The following is a 16400-nucleotide window of genomic DNA, read 5'->3' as shown; positions in this document are numbered from 1 at the left end:
AATATGGGCTATCTCCAGGCGAAGTGTGAGTCTGGCCTTGACCAAGGTCGTGGTTTCGTATTGAACTAAGGCTTGGAAGGCCTGCCCTTCTGCATTGGGTCGGTCTCTCGGAGCCTACCTCGCAGATTTGCTTTGAAGCTCAAGAGGGAGGAGTGAAAAGAAGAGCCACGAGTCCGTGCTTTGAATGCTTTGGAAGAAAAGCGAGAGATAAATACACTTTTAAAAATTGAAAGATGAGGGGTGAAAACTTTCCAAATCCGCCTCAACACCAAGATGCCCTCAGTCAGACCTATAAATCAGAGAGAGACAGAGAGAGAGAGAGAGCGACGGTGTGTCATGTGATCGAACAAGAAATGACGCACCCTTCTTCCTCTCTCGATCTCAACCCCCCATGGCAACATACGGGCTCCTGAAGCGCTCCCGCCGAAGGGAAACGGGCCGCTCCCGTCATTCTCTCGGCCGCTGGTTCCCCCTAAGAACCACAACTCCCACAATGCCTTGCGCCGGCTTCCTCTCTTTCTTGCTTTCCTTCCCCCGCCCGTCTTCCTCGGCGAGTCTGGTGAGGCCAGAGCGGCGGGCGACGATGTTGTGACGTAGGCGGGTGAGGGTTCACGGATGTCGGAGCCGGCGTCTGTCGGCTTGGTGGCAGAACGGAAGGCGGGCGAGAGTCGGGACTTTTCCACCAGGCTTCCTCTTCATGGCGGCCCGTCGCCTCCGGGAAGCCTTGCACCTGGGAGCGCGGGCAGGGCTGAGGCCGAGGGCGTCCCCGGCTGGCTGGTGAGCGCGGGTGGGGTGGGGTGGGGTGGGGGGTCAGGGCGAACCGCGGAGAGGCGGGTGTGGGGTGGGCGACAGCTGGGTGGGGAGGGAGAGGAGGAAGGGCCGGGCCCCGGGAGGGGTGGGTGGCTGGGTGGGTGAGGGACGAGCAGGGTAAGTAAGGACCCGAACAGGGAGGAGGAGGCTGGCAGCTCCCCAAGGAAAAGGGTGTAGCTCGGGTTGCCGTCTGTTTTCACGGCAAGGCTCCTGTGCTTTTCACAAGCGTCGGTGGGACATTCGCCCGGTGAAGTTCAGCCCCTCTTGCCATTGACTCGGTTAGGGGAGTCTTTATCTGTTGAGCGGCCGTTTCCGAGACAGGCGTTCAAAGCCTCGGAAGCAGGGCGGGGGGGGGGGGAAAGGAAGCCGCCGCCTCAGCTGCTTCAGAGCTGCGTTGCCTGAGTTAAAAGGGTGTGGGTTCGGTGCTGCTGGAAATGAGTTAACCTGAACAAGGGGGGGGGGAGACGCTTTTGTGGGACGGGGGAAGGGGGGGAAGTATATGGCCTGAAAAAGATAAGAGGGGAAAGGACAACCATAGTGGCTGCTTTGAATGATGATTCCTGATTCACATGTGTAACAACTAAGGAGCTGGGGGGGGGGGGGGAAGAGGGAGAACAGCCTATGTGGGCCTTGGGAGGTCATCAGGTGAGCAAGTGGGAAGGCCTTGAAAAGGGAAGGAGAACCAGAGGGATAGTCATAACCTGAGGAAGGAGGTCTCGGTGAGGAATGTAGTGGCAGCTTATGCAGGATTACAGGTTTTGTGTATGAGCAGTCACGCAGGGTGGGGGACGAACCTGAAAGGGGGTTCTGGTCAGTTAGGAGGGAAGCCAGCAGAAGTAAAGGGTCAAGGGCATACAGTAAGAGAAGGCCTACAAGACGGAAGCCACACCGGGAGAAGACAAGTTGTTGGACAGAATACAGTATGGGTTGATATCCTTTCATATTTTGGTAATTCCTGAGTTCCTGTAACGAAGAGGCAAGGATGGAAAAAGTTTGCACACCATAAGCTACAACCCCTTGCTTCCTTAGTTTTTTAAGCAGGGGAAGATCAGTAGATGGCTTGTTTTTGTTCTTTAGTAGCAGTTCCTCTCCTATAAATTATAACACTGATACTGTCTTTAAGCACATAAGGGCACAACCAGGTGGTGTTTTGAAAGAGAGCTGACTTCTTCCTGTTATTGGAAGCGTTTTTTTTTAAAAAATGGATATTCCTGCAGCAAAATAATGGAGAATATGTGGCTTTCTAGATGTTGGACTCCAATTCCCATTATGCCTCACCATTGACTATTTGGTGAAAGAGCTACAGTCTAAGCAAACTCTAGCAGGCTGTATGGACCTCACTCCTACTGTATCTAAATACAGTACATGGGGATTTTTTTAAAATTCTGATCATTGGCTGTGGAGGAAGTACATATATAGATTGGAATCTGTGTTTCTGTTATTTGTTTGTAAGTTGTGCCCTTGGTCTCTTTTGCCTGTTCCAGGTTAGATGTGATTTAAATCATTTTTTAAAATTTAAACCATCACAAAATCTTTTTTTTTTAAATTTAAAGTGTGATTTAAATCAAATTAATTTAAATCACACTTTAAATTTTAAAAAATCAGATTTTGTGATGGCTTAAATAAAAAAGTCCATCTTTAATTTTTATCTACCTTGGCCTGTTCACAGTTACATAATGTAAAAGAGCTTGCCCACTCTGCGGGTAGATGTTTGTTGACAGTTTTGAATGCAAGTGCAGAACCAGGAGTTGGTTGCTTTTCCTGAATTAGTTTCATCAAAATAAGACATTAATTTTGTGCCAAAGTCATGGAAGATTATTGGACATGTTGCTGAAGGTTTCAGAGCCTAGTGTTTATTAAAGTGTTATTCTAGAGAGAACTAATGTTGCCATGCCATTGTTTTCTAAGACAGAGCTGAGAGGAGCTGGAGCTCTTTAGGCAGATAGTGCTCTCAGTGTTGTTCCACTGATACAGAGTTCTTTAGCATATATGCTAGAAGAAGAATTTAAGGATGTTTCTTTTTATTTATGTGATTTGCTGTCACTAATTAATGTGGGTACGTAAGGGAATAATGTGTTTTGTAATGGTGTCCATGCCCCTTTGCTGTGCTACAAATAGTAACTTGCAAACACTCTTGTTGTTGTGGGTTTTTCGGGCTCTTTGGCCGTGTTCTGAAGGTTGTTCTTCCTAACGTTTCACCAGTCTCTGCGGCCGGCGTCTTCAGAGGACAGCACTCGTATTATATGGCAGATTACTTCAGAGTGCTGTCCTCTGAAGATGCCGGCCACAGAGACTGGCGAAACATTAGGAAGAACAACCTTCAGAACACGGCCAAAGAGCCCGAAAACCCCACAACAACCATTAGGTCCTGGCTGTGAAAGCCTTCACGAATACTCTTATTCTTGTTTACAGTTGTGTCATTTCCATGAGGAAAACTTAGCATCATGACTTAGGATACCAGTAGCTTTTAAATAGTCTCTGTTGGGGTTGCGTTTTACCCTCTCAGCTTCTGGATTCAACAAGCCTGATCAGAAAGCTTACAGGGTGAACATGTTTAAAATGTATGGAGCATTGTAAATATTGACACGCATTCATGCTTTTCTCTAGCTTGTGCTAGTTATCAGCAAATACCATAAAAACGCAAGAGGAGCCCTGCTTGATTAGGCCAACAGCCAGTCAGATGATTATGGGAAATTCACAACCAGAACATAAGTGGACTAGAACCATCCCACTCATGTTCTTCAACAGACTGTTCACATGAATGCAGCTTTTGGGGCTGAAGGAAATACAAAGCCACCACAACCTCTTGCCAGCTAGCCTTGCTGGATCAGACCAAAGGCCTAGGTAGTCCTGGGTTTTACAGTGGCCAACTAGATGACTCTGATGGAACATCAACACAGAATATGGTGCAGGACCAAGAGGTTCCTGCCATAGCACAGTGTTTGATCTCTGGCAAAGTTGAAGTATTGGGTGCATAGTATCAGTTGTGGCGATTCTGATAAGGATAATGCCTTTAAGTGCCGTATTTTATATTTATGTGACTTGCTGCCACTAATTAATTAGATACCATGATAAGTCTCAGGTTGTGCAGTTGGGCCTGAAGATATGCCCCAGTTAGACACAATTATCTCTTAACAAGCTACACAATCCGTATGTGAAAACAAATTCAATTCTAGCCAAGATATTCATTATGTTGGGAACTTTCATGGATTGTAATTTGCTTCCTCAGAAATGGCGTATAAGAGTTAGGTCAGAGGTTTATATACACAAAGTACACAGTAGTGAGAGGGGAACCAAATGAGATGGTAAAAGAGGGTGACATTAACGTTGGTAATGCACCTTCAGAATGAAAATGTCATAAGAACTACTGGATCGTTCAGTGGTTTCAATATCTGGCTGCGGAGCCAAATGTTGGAGTTCAATTCCTTACTGTCCCTCCTTGACCAGGAGCTCTACTTGAGAGATCCATAGGGTCTCTTCCAGCGTTGCAGTTCTGAAATGATTAGCATCACAGGTCATGAGCATTTAAAGTATTGATTATATAGACATACTGTTAACAGTTAATGGTTTAGCAACAACCTGGTGGTTTAGGTATCTGGCTGTGAAGTCAGAAGTTGGGAGTTTGATTCCCCACTGTGCCTGCAGGAAGAAGAGCCAGCCTGTATGATCTTGGGCAAGTTGCACAGTACCAGGGCGCACCCCCAGATGAAGGGGGATGGTAAACCACTTTTATGTATTCTCTTACCTTGGAAACCCTGGAAGAAGTCACCATAAATCAGAATTGACATGATGGCGCGCAACAGCAACTGACAGCAAGCTGAATGCTTTACCTATGAACAGGATGTTTATCTAATCAAGCATTTGAATGTTAATTACCCATGTTAATAATATAATTACCATGTTCAACGTTCAATTCCAGTGTAGTTGTCACCTGTTTTTTTACCATATCACTTGCTGTGTTCTACGTTTATAAACTTTTACTCTATATGTTTGCAAAAGTGGATTGTAATCATGAAATCATGATGAAGTAATCTCTTAATCTTTAAGGTGTCCCTCTTAATATGTTGAAATAAAAGGGCTACCTCTTGAAAACATCAGAGATTATATCTAAATTACAGTTATTATCAGTTTGGTACCACTTTAGCTGCAGTGCTCCTGTGTGATCTTGGGATTTGTAGTTTGGTAAAGTCATTGTGACTTTTTGCTGTAGTTCAAGAAGGTGCCTGAGGGAGGAACTACAAGTCCCAATGGGGTCAAATTGCTTACAGCTGTGTAGTGAAGATCTTGGAGTTTTAACTTACCTCCCTTTTGCCACAAGCCAAAACTATTTCCAAACCATCAGGCATCTGCTGAAATACTGCTTGAAGCTAGTGGGGAAGGTGTCCCTCCTACACTTTGGTAGATCTCTTCCATTTGGAGCAGCCTTTCCAAATACAGTGGCTGCCAGATAGCTTGGATAACTATCCCTGCCTCTATCATCTTGTTGACTATTGGCCATGCTGTTTGGGGCAGATGGAACTGAAACACTCAAGAGAGCACAATACTGGAGGTGTCTCTGCTTCAAATCTAGCACTTTTTGGTAACTGAGAGAAGATTTCCACACCTTAATTTCCCTCTTCCTGTATGTATACATGCATGCATGTATTTATTTAAAATATTTTTACCCCATCTTTCTCCTTAAAAGTAACCCAAGGTAGCTTACATCATTAAAAGACAACATTTAAAGCTAGAAACAGTGAGTAATGTATTTGTTGTTGTTTAGTACAATGGCTAAAAAGGATTTTAAAAATGCCACACTAAAAGATGGTAAACAAAAGCAACATCAAAAACATTTGAAGCAGTAAGGCACAAAAATCAATTTAAAAACCCCACTTGGGCAATCAAGTGAAGGAAAGCTTTCCTGAAGAGAAAAGTCTTTGATTGCTGCTGGAAGGACAGCAAAGATGCAGCAAACCTGGACTCCTGTGGGTGGGAGTTCCAAAGTCTAGGAGCAGCAACATCAAAGGCCCTCTCCTGTAACCCATCAGACACACCTGTGAAGGTGGCGAAACTGAGAGAAAGGCCTCCCCTGCTTAACACCAGGGGAGGCTCATAAAGGGAGATGCAAAGCTTGGGTCCAAGCTATTTAGAGCTTTATAGCTTAGAATCAGCACTTTGAATTGTGAATTGAGTCTGACAGTATCTGGAGGGAAGATGCCCCTTCCTCTTCTCCAAACTTTAGACATAGAAGGGTTTGAATTCTACCAGAACAGCTTTGCTAAATTCTTAGAGGGCTGCAAGAATCTCTCATTGGGTCATATGCTGTTCTGCTGTCATGGGCAACATATCTTGCCTCCCTGTTCCTCCTAATAATAAAATGAAGACCCTTGTAATGCAGGATGATTGTGAAAAAGATTGGCAAGAACATCATGTTCTGTTCCTAGTATCTATAGGTGCCTATCTTTGGAGAAGCCTGGGACAGCTATCAGAGTTGTCCTGATCTTATGTTTGTAAAGGTAGCATTTTACTGTAGATTTTAAATTGAAGGATGCTGAGTTTTGGAGCCTGTTTAACTTAAAAACTGCATTAAAATGTAGAAAGCAAATATAAGGAAATATTATAAGGAAGTAATAGATAATAAACTAAATGTGGATTTTCAGAGGGGTAATTCCATGTATTTTTACCTGAAAGCTCTGAATTGCTGTTAATCATCATCATCATGTATAGTCAAGTCAATTTTGAATTACAGCGATCCTTTGCAGGATTTTCTAATAGGGAATACTCAGAAGTGGATTACCCTTCCCTTCTTCTGTGAGTGCCCTGGGACTGTGCAGCTTGCCCCCAAGGCTACACAGGCTGTCTCTTGGAAGGCATAGTAGGGAATCAAACTCCCAACCTCTGACTCCAGAGACAGATACTCAAGACACTAGATGGTGTTTGCTTAGAGGGTTGGTGGCTAACAACTTCACAATGTTTATGCCTTTCACTGTTTCTGTTTGTTGTGCCAGTGTATTGAGTTTGAGCCACAAAAGGCAGCAGCCTGAGATTTCATCACCAGTGCCAAGGTCCAGTGAAGTTTTTTCAGAGCTGTGAGGCATACTTTGGAAAATCTGTGTGAGGAAGGGGAGCGATATGAAACTTGGCCCCTCAACCAATTAACGGAGGAGAAGAAATGGATGGGCTTTCTGGGGCTCATTCTTCAGAGAGCCATGTGGAGTATTACTGTCCCAGATTAAAAGCACCTGGTTTCACCAGTGGTGCCCTGGATTTCCTCTGCTTTAACTTTCTTACATAATAGTCCTCTTCACAATCACTGCTTGGCAGTGCTTCAGAATAAATGTCCCAGGCAGGACAACTGTTTACTCTAAGTGCTCATACTTTCTGACGTCTGCATCTCCTTCCATAAACTGCCGTCCTCTCACCCATTGAATGGGCAATCCTTCCGGAGTTAAGTTCCATGTGATAGCTTGACTCCTGCCTGTTTTGCAGTCTCTTGCGGGCTCCTTCTGCTCTCTCCATCCTTCTATCTTGCCCTGGAACCTTGATTTTTAAAAAAGAAGAGAAGAGCACCGGTGTAGTTTTGCTCCTGTTCATGGATCATATGAATCGCCACGAGAGACAGGTGGAACTGGCATGATAATGGCATATTTATTATTTTCCATCAATTTTAGATAAAGGTTGACCAAAAGGTAGCCTGAGGGCTTCATAGGACCTTTGGCTGCCACCTGTGCATCCCCCCTTAAGCTGTTGAGAGACCACTTGCTTTTCCCCACAGCTGGCTGTGGTGGTGGGAAAGAAGAACTCTTGTTTCCTGGCTTTCAAGATTGCTAGGGGATGATTTTAAAAAGGATATCAGTGGTGACTGCTCGCTTGTATGTGGTGTCTCTGTGCCTGCCTGCATCTGTATATGGGTACTTATGCATTGCATCTCTGCATCTCTCAATACCACTCTCTCAGGGCAGAGAGTGGTGTGCACCCCCAATTTTAAGGAGGCCCCAGTGCAACAAAGTGTTTCTCAACAGATACAGAGCACAGTGAGCCTCGGGTGGGGATGGCAGTGATTCCCTTAATTCATTACAGGGAACAGGAAATATGCAGGCCCTTTTGTTTGATTTCCTGATCAGTATGAGATTGTGATTGGTCTAGACAGGGGACTTAACCCCCCCCCGCCCCCGCCTTTTCCCTCTCCTCGGGAAACTGAATTCCTCCTTCCCTGGCGAGAGTTTCTGCTCGGTGATCTGAGCAGGATTGACAGGGCAGCTCAGCTGACCTAGTGGGAGGGTTTAATGGACTAAGACTTATGCAAGTCTCAGCCAGCCACGGGATGGGGACCAGGGAGGAGACGGATACTGGCTGTGGTGGAAGAAAGCCCAGAAGCCCTGATGTAACCTGTCCCACGTTTTCTGCCTTGACCTTTAGAGCAAGCTGTAGGGGAGGAAATTGCTGCCTACTAATTAATGGGAGTGTCTGAAATATTTCCGGTCAGGGAGCAGAGATGGGACGTAAGCTTTCTCTCTCAGTGCTCAAAAGCAAGATGAGTGGAGAGTTGAGGGTGAAGCCAGAGGTTGGGAATCTGATTCCCCGCTCTGCCTCCTGAAAGGGGCTGGACTTGATCTGTAGGGTCCCTTCCAGATCTGTAGTTCTCAGATGATGGTGATGATTTTATATGTAAATTCAAAGGCTCACCTGTCATTTTCTTCATGTCCTGATTAAGGCTGGACACAGTTTCTCAGAGAAGCTCTGCTGAAACAGTCAAGAGTTCTCGGTGGGGGTGGTGGGGGTGCAAGAGGCATCAGATCTGCTTGCCTTGCTCTCTGCTGCCATTAGTGGTGTCCAAAGCATAGCACTTGAGGCCTTGCTTCATAGCCTGGGCTGTCTGGAGTGAGCTGCTGAGGAGCCCCCATATGCTTCTTCACACTCTAGATCAAACAAGCCAGCAATCCAGCTACCGTGGTGTTCCCAACTGCTAGGGTAAAATAGTTGCATGAAAAGTGCAAATGATGTCTATGTGTTATGTTTCTTGTATCTGACCTGGCCAGGAGGCTTGGGCCACAACAAAAACAAAAAGAACAAAAGCCCTGCTTGTTAGTTTTTATAATCATTTTGCAATTACAATGGTGCCTTGCACAACGAGTGCACCATAGAACGACGAATCCGCACAACGGGGCCGTTCTAGCGGTCGCAAATGCGATCGCACACCAACGGCCCCTATGGCTCAAAATCGCAGAGCGAAGGTTGGTAAGCGGTTCACTTACTGACCTTCGCTTTGCGCCCCGCCGATCAGCTGTTTGGCGGCTTCAAAATGGCCGCCGGAAGCCCCAAAATGGCCGTGCATACCGTTTTCGCGCCCTCGTTAAGCGAGGGGAGGGCACGAAAATGGCTGCCGGCCATCGGAGAAACATCACTGTACGGTGAGTAAAGCTGCTATTGGAACGCATTAAACTAATGGCTTTTTCCAATGGCTTTTTCTGATCCGTACAGCGATGTTTTCACACAGCGAGGGTTAATCCGGAACGGATTAACCTCGCTGTGCGAGGCACCACTGTACTTTGATGCTGGGGAGTGGCAGATTGGGAGAGATAAGGTGGTAATTGGAAGAGATATTCCGGGGCCTTTATCTCAACTCACAGGCAGACAGGAATGATAGACCCCGGTACTTGTTCATTTCTTTAATTTCCTTTTATAGTCAGCATTGAAGAATTTTTTTTACTGTGGAGAAAACTGCAAAGGGTGGTGATTTGGTTTGGGGTGGGATTATGGAGAAACAGTTGGGCTAGTGTGACCCTGCGGGTGGCCTCATGAAAGCTAAAATGACAAAAAAAAGTCTTGTAGCACCTTTGAGACTAACAAGACTTTCCCCTCACCCCCATTGCTCTTACACTGCCATTCTCATCACCTCTCACAATTGGCTGTACTTAGCTAGAGCTGATGGGATTGGCAGTCCAGCAATATTTGGAGGGCCACATGTTCCCAATTTCTGAACTATTCAACAGTCTACACTGAATGATTGTTAAATGGTAAGGTCCATTCCACAGGTTGGAAAACAAATAGTCAGCTATTCTTACAAATGATTCTCTGATCTGGCTGTGTGCACAGGAGTGAGCTTGCGAGCCTTAAGGTAAACAGGTGACTTTTGTCCTTGGGAATTGGTTGTCCCAGAGTTAAAACTTAAGAACTGTAGGGACCACAGACTGCATGTCAAGATGTTTGCATTTTCCAGTGTATTCCTGTATTCCTATGTATACAGCTCAGATCCTTTCCTGCAGGACTCGGTGAGTAGAATTTCAGGCGTGCGCTCCTTGTTCTGCTTCTAGCTTGGCAATAAGTTTCGCGGAGCAGTTTCCTTTGGAACCAGTCTCTTAGGAAATGTAATGAACTGGCGATTATACCTTGCAGTTTCAGGTATATGCCATCCTGTGGGCTTCTGATGATCCGAGCCCCCCATGCAGCCAGCAGTCTTGACCTGGATCTGAGCACTCAGCACAGCCGGACCTTCATCAATTTCACAGCGCCTTTCACCAATAAACGAAAAGAATATTCTGAGAGGAGGATAATTGGGTGAGCAGAGGATGGGTGAGGTTGTGATCAAAGGGAAACTGCATCCTGGGCTTGATCACTCTATAGGACTGTGTGTTTTTGAGCAACTCATGTATGTTCCTAATGACAGTTACCTGGAAGGAAGTTTTTTTTTAGGTGAGTCTATTTAGCATCAAGGTGTTAGTTGCACTGCATCCCTGTTATCTTCTGTGAGAGCACTTTACTGCTCTTTTGGGCACTGAAAGATGTGGGAGATGATACTCCTGTGAAAGTTCTCTGAGCATGATTGTTTAGAATGTGACAAAGAGAGAGTTCCCAGTATCCTGTGATGCATATCCATGCACGCTTTTGTGTAGCCATGCCATGTTTGAATGCCATCTTGTCAGTTAATGCCTTGGACCGTTTAATTAGCTAATGACTTATTTCTCTTGGGTGATGTTAACAACACCCTATTGTCATTAAAGGGCTGATGTTGCATTGCCTCTTGAGGGGCTCCCAAAATTCATTCACTCTCTCTCTCCTCAACAGTTTCTCCATGCAGGAAATGTACGCAGTCGTGTCCAATGTAGATGAATACAAGGAATTTGTTCCCTGGTGCAAGAAATCGGTTGTGGTGTCTAAGCGCGCAGGCCATGCAAAGGCCCAGCTGGAAGTCGGATTCCCTCCAGTGTTGGAACGCTACACATCAATTTTGACACTAGTACGGCCGCATCTGGTGAAGGCGAGTTTTCTACCTCATCGTTGTCATCCTGACTGCAATCTTCTCATCGGGGAGGATTGTTTGGCATTAAATAGAAAAGCAAATAGACGGATTTGCTGCAGGATTGACCATGTGTCCCCAGTACCTCAGGCAACCTGGCATGCTAGAGCTACTGGCTTCAAAAGCTCACCTTGTCACAAGTTGGAAGGTGGCTGTGTTTCAGCCAGAAAGGCACAGGTGCTTCTGGCTTGGAAGACAGTGTTGTGAGCCCTTTGAGATGTGGCAGCAGTGCCGAAGCTGCATGTGGGAGTTGGGAAATGGGGAGGGGAAAGGGGAAGGTGACACGGACATGCCAGATCTTCACGGTAGTCATGGGCTTGGGGAGCTGAAGCCTTCTCTCACTTTGCCTCTGTCATTTTCCCCTCCAGGCTATCTGCACTGATGGGAAGCTTTTCAACCATCTAGAGACAAACTGGCGTTTCAGCCCTGGCATTCCAGGCTATCCTCGCACGTGCACTGTGGATTTCTCAGTAAGTCCCGTGTGAGCTAAAAATGTTCCCAGCTTGCTCAGCTCTTCTTGTGTAAAAGAGTGATTAGGCTGTTCCCTTCAGACAGGACCAGGAAGGGTGCCTGCCTATAACAGAAGCCCAGAATGTATTCCCATTGCTTTGGAAAATGTTCCTCTTTTTTTTTTAAATTTCCCAAGGCCAGCATGGCTACCGGTGGGGAATTCTGGGATTGTTGTTCAAAACTAGTATGTCCAAGCTCCACTTTCTTGTTGTGCAGTAAAAGGTAACCTCCCCCCCACCCGGGCTTTAATCAGATGAGGCAGCAAATATTTTTCCTCATCTGCTCAAGCTGCCCAATAAATGTGAGTTCACACCGGAGGGCAGGGCTCAGCTTGTGAGTGTTGACTTCTTGGCTAGGCTGCACTGTTGTGACCTTGAGTAAGTCTGATTCCTCAAGTATGCCCTTCTGTGCAGGGTGTGGATATACACTTGCCGTGTGACACTTGGCCTCTTCCTTTCCCTTCCGCCTTACAGTGTAAATCTTGAGTAGTTCACAAGACAAAGCTGGGCGTGATATTTCTTTTCCCCCTCTTTGTTCAACTCTTAGTAATCCCATTTGCTGTGATAGTTTGCCATGGGGTTCTTCATTTAGGCTGGTTTTTAACACTTAGCCTGATCATGAGGCAGGTCAGAGTGCTTGCCTGAAATAACACATGGGAAAGAGTGTAGATTTCCCCCTGCCACAGAGGTTTCTTCACTGTGTTCTGTGAATTGGGTGAAAGGCTCAGGAATGGTGCTTCTGTCTTGGGGCAACCAAGAACTATCTTGAGGAAGCTATCCAGGAACTTAGAGAGAAGGAAACCTGCTATCTCTATTCTCTCTCTCCTGTTTGACTGCCTTCTGTGGCTGCCACCTCCTGCCTGGGGCAAGGTTGATGCATTCCAGAGAGACGGGCCCAATACCTAGGATGTGGCAATGTCACACAACATGATACTGCCCTTGAAAACTTCCTCTAGGATTCTGATGGTGCCTTAAAGACCAGGTTGGGGAATATGTGACCTTCCAGGTGTGTGTTTTTTAACTACATTTCCCATCAGCCTGGGCAGTAGAACAAGTAGTGAGGTGTGCCATGAGTTGCAGTCCAACTACACCCAAAAGGCATCACTTTCCCCACCCCAGTGGAGACTCTCAATCAGTAGAAGGAATGGAGGGAGTGGAAGAGCATCTAGCATGAGCACTGAACTTTTGCCTAAAGCAGCGATGAGGCAAAAGCTGCTCCAATTGCTGGAGATCTATTTTGTGGTCCGAGGAATGCTTTGCTGGAGCATTTTTCATAAGAACTTTAACATAAGCCTTGCTCTTGCTAATACTTATTGATTTGATACGGGGTAAAGAGAGGCCTCTTAGCTTTGTCCGTTGTGTTTGGGGAGTTAAAAATGCCTAGTAAATGTCAGCCACGGAGCATGTTTTTATTCCAGACTGTCCAGTAAGCCTCTTTGACCCAGAACACAAGGGACTAAAAAGTTTCAAGGTGTGACAGTATAACATTTCCCCCTGTCTCTCACTGGAGGGAGCCTTGGCTGGCCAGCTTTCTGCCCTGTTTCTGAGGGCTGGAACTGCCCCCTCCCTCCCTCCCTCCCTCCCTCTCACTCTTCTTTTCTTTTTCTCCCCCCCCTTCCCCCAGATTTCCTTCGAGTTCCGCTCCTTGCTGCACTCGCAACTGGCGACAATGTTCTTCGACGAGGTGGTCAAGCAGATGGTGGCAGCCTTTGAGCGCCAGGCAACCAAGACCTTCGGTCCTGAGACCCGCATCCCCCGAGAGCTCATGTTCCATGAGATCCACCAGACGTGAAGGCCGCCCTGCTGTTTCGGGGAGTTGTGCGGACACTTGGCAATGGGGGAGGGGTTGCAATCAGGGCATCCCCAGCCTGCCTGTTTTTAGTCTATTTATTTGTTTTCTCTTGATATCCTGTCTAATTTATCCACTGGGCCTGGTGTCATGAAAGAGACTCGATCCTAAGGAGAAAGGGCCAGTCTATCATGTCCAGAGCAACCTCTGAGCCTGGTCTCTTGCCTGGCTATGCTCTTTTGATGCTGGGGCGTACTTATATAGATATATAGATATATATATAGAAAAAGAGAGCGTGGGGGGGGAGAGATTTTGTAGCACACGTTTATTTGAGGTTTCCCCTCTAACACCCCTTTTAAAATCGGTTATCTGAAGAGTGTCCCTCATTTCACCCTCCACTTGTTGTCATCTGCTCATCTGGTTGCCTTAGGTTGCAGTCAGTGCCAATCCTTGTTTCTCGGCAGAAGCTCACAGGTGTCATGTGATTCTGTTTCAGTGCCTAACATAGGGCCTGTTAGAAAATGTGTGCCTCTTAAATCATGTGGTTATAAAAAAAAAAAAACCAAACCAACTTCCAGCCCCTGACTCAGACTGCCTCTTAGGAACAGAAAGGAGAGTCAGATGCAGAGAGGTTGGGCCTGTTTCCTGGTGGCAGCAGGGTTTACAGTACCCTGCCAACTTCACCTTGCCATGGAAGACACAGAGCCAAGCAGAGGGTGAGCAAAGGGAGGCCGGGTGTCTCATGTCTGTTACAGACAGGAGTGGGGGGCTGAAAGAGGCCTAGCCCCTGTGCCGCAGCATCAGGCTTGGGCTCTTCTTTCTCACCCAAAGAGTGTGTTAGGGTTTGGTCGCAGTTAGCCGGCATGAGGTGGCTGGCACCATCCACCCTGTGATTGCCTTTTGGCTGATAGTCAGGTGCCACAGGGCATTGGTGCTTGGAGGAAAGATGTGTGCCAAATCAAGGTTAAGGGAAAGCACCTTAGAGGCTGGGCTGTTCTAAAAATGAGATATTAGATGTCCCAGATGGGTGTTTAGAGTGGGTCTGGGAACATTTCCTGTTGGCCTGCTGCCAGAGCAGTCTATACAGCTCCAGTTGCTATAGTCTCCTGGTTCATTCATATCTCAAGTTCCAAACTCTCAAATCTCACCTGGAACTCCCAACAACAGGGGTCTTAGTTGTGCTGTTTTGGTAAATTTAGTCAAGACAGTGAGACCATTGTGTGAGCTAGCCTCACATCTTCCATGTTGCCAGCCTTGCGGTTGCTCACTGCTGCATTTTAAGGTGGACAGAGGGGAAGGAGGGTGACTCCTCTGCAGGCAGGATTCCATCCTCCCTAGGAACATGATTCCTCGCCCTCCTGCAACAGGAGAGAGGCCGTTCCGTCTGAAATTCCTTGAGGTGCAGCTCCCTACATGGGACTGCTGAAGGGGAGCAATGGTGAACCTCCTCTTTCCAGTCAGCCAGTAGGAAGTAGTTTAGCTGGAAGCTGTGGAACCCAGCTTCAGTTCAGCTTGGCCATCCTGAAAGCTGGGTGATGGAGCCATTTTGCCCATTGCTGTGCCCAATCTCCTGTATTCCCCCCACCTCCCTATCAGACACCTTTTTCTATTGCCTCTTTTATTACCACTTAGTACCCTCTTCCTAGTTAGTAAAGGGAATTTTTCCAATGTTAAGATGCACATTTTGCACTAACTGTGCGCACACAAGAGTGCTGGGATTGGGGAGCGAACGGGCGAAATGGCCCTTAAGAGGGACTGAACCAGCCCCTTCACTTGGCACTCAGAGCCCGAGAAGAGCCCTTTTCTGGGCTGTAACTTGCAGAATCCCATTGCCAACAAAGTGCGGCTGTTCTGGGAGATAAGTCTGAACGCCCCATGTCCCCCTTCCCCAGGTGCTGTATCCTAAAGCACTGTATCAAGGGCTGGTCCATGCTGTGTGGGCATGGAGCATTTTGGATGTTATGATGCCACTTTTGGATTTGATTGCTTGTTTGTTTGGGCTGGAGGAATATACCTGCGGTCCAGATTGTGTGGAGAGGTAATGTTGGGCAAGTGTGCGAGAGTGAGTATGATGCCTATTAAGTTTTCATAGCTTCCCAAGGACGTGTGATTCCTGCTCAATATTGCTGAATTGGAGGGGGGCGGTTTCTTGAGAGATGGGGTAGGTATGTTACTACCAAATGAAAAATAAATAAACATTGAGACGGGGGAACAGAAGTAGAGGGCTGCTTTTCAAGACCCTGCAGTTTTGAGCTGCTGTCCAGTTGGGCAACCATCCCACCAACTCCAGTGTAGTCCTGCTATGCTGCAAAACCTCTCTTTTGGGGCGAGATGAGGAATGTGTTGGAAGGCGTTGGGGGGGCAGCTCTCTTGGCAGAGTGGCTCTACAGAGGCTTCCCTTACAAGTGCCACTAAAGCTATCATTTGGAGAATTTTCCACTTTAGAACCAGACTTGCCGCAGGTTACAGATTGGAGGTGGTCAAGTTTGGGAGGTAGCAGAGTCTGGAAATTTTACTTCTTGGGCTACACCTATCAGAATTGTCTGGCCGGCATGGCTGCTGGCTGTGCTGTCATGTGATTCCACCAGCTGTAGTGCAAGAAAGTGGCTTATCCAAGCTCTTGAGTGGAGGACAGGCCACATCAAAACTAGTGAAAAGATCACCCTCCTCAGAAAGCTGTGTCATGAACTAGGGTGTGCTTATTGCAGCATAGATGTGTCGGCTGTTTTCATTGGTCACAGTCATGTGCTCGGCTTTCTTGCCAAGAGTTTTAGATGTACCTGCTCGTCCTGTGCCCATCCCATAATTTGTGGTTTTTCCAGCTGGTGCCGGAGCTGTGGAACAACTGCTTACCTGCTTTTTGAGCCAGCCAGCTGGCTTTGAGGCAATTCCCAGGAGTCAGTTGACCACTGCTTCCCCCTTAAATTTTGTGTGCCTGCTCTCTCAGTGCGAGGGAGCATTGTGTTGGTGTCATGTGTATGCATTTGACCCTATAGCTGGTGCCCTTGGCTGAGAT

The 16400-nt window shown here is 46.8% G+C and overlaps 1 protein-coding gene across 2 annotated transcripts; it reads left to right on the top strand.

The window, feature by feature from the left end:
* Positions 1-554: 554 nt before the first annotated feature.
* COQ10A (coenzyme Q10A) lies at positions 555-15601 on the top strand. Of its 2 annotated transcripts, none has more exons than XM_072990864.2 (5): positions 555-777; positions 10186-10347; positions 10855-11047; positions 11455-11556; positions 13220-15601. In XM_072990864.2, exons 1-5 carry the CDS (start codon positions 698-700, stop codon positions 13385-13387), a joined length of 705 nt encoding a protein of 234 aa, XP_072846965.1. In that variant the 5' UTR covers positions 555-697; the 3' UTR covers positions 13388-15601. The 2 variants fall into 2 exon arrangements, with proteins under 2 accessions (XP_072846965.1, XP_078240512.1); XM_078384386.1 differs by lacking the exon at positions 555-777 and adding an exon at positions 9430-10061.
* The last annotated feature ends 799 nt before the right edge of the window (positions 15602-16400 follow it).

The sequence above is a fragment of the Pogona vitticeps genome, chromosome 2 (assembly GCF_051106095.1).
Source record: "Pogona vitticeps strain Pit_001003342236 chromosome 2, PviZW2.1, whole genome shotgun sequence".
In the NCBI taxonomy this organism is placed as follows: Eukaryota; Metazoa; Chordata; class Lepidosauria; order Squamata; family Agamidae; genus Pogona; species Pogona vitticeps.
Note: the sequence above shows the minus strand (reverse complement) of the source record. Positions and strands in the feature narration are given on the sequence as shown.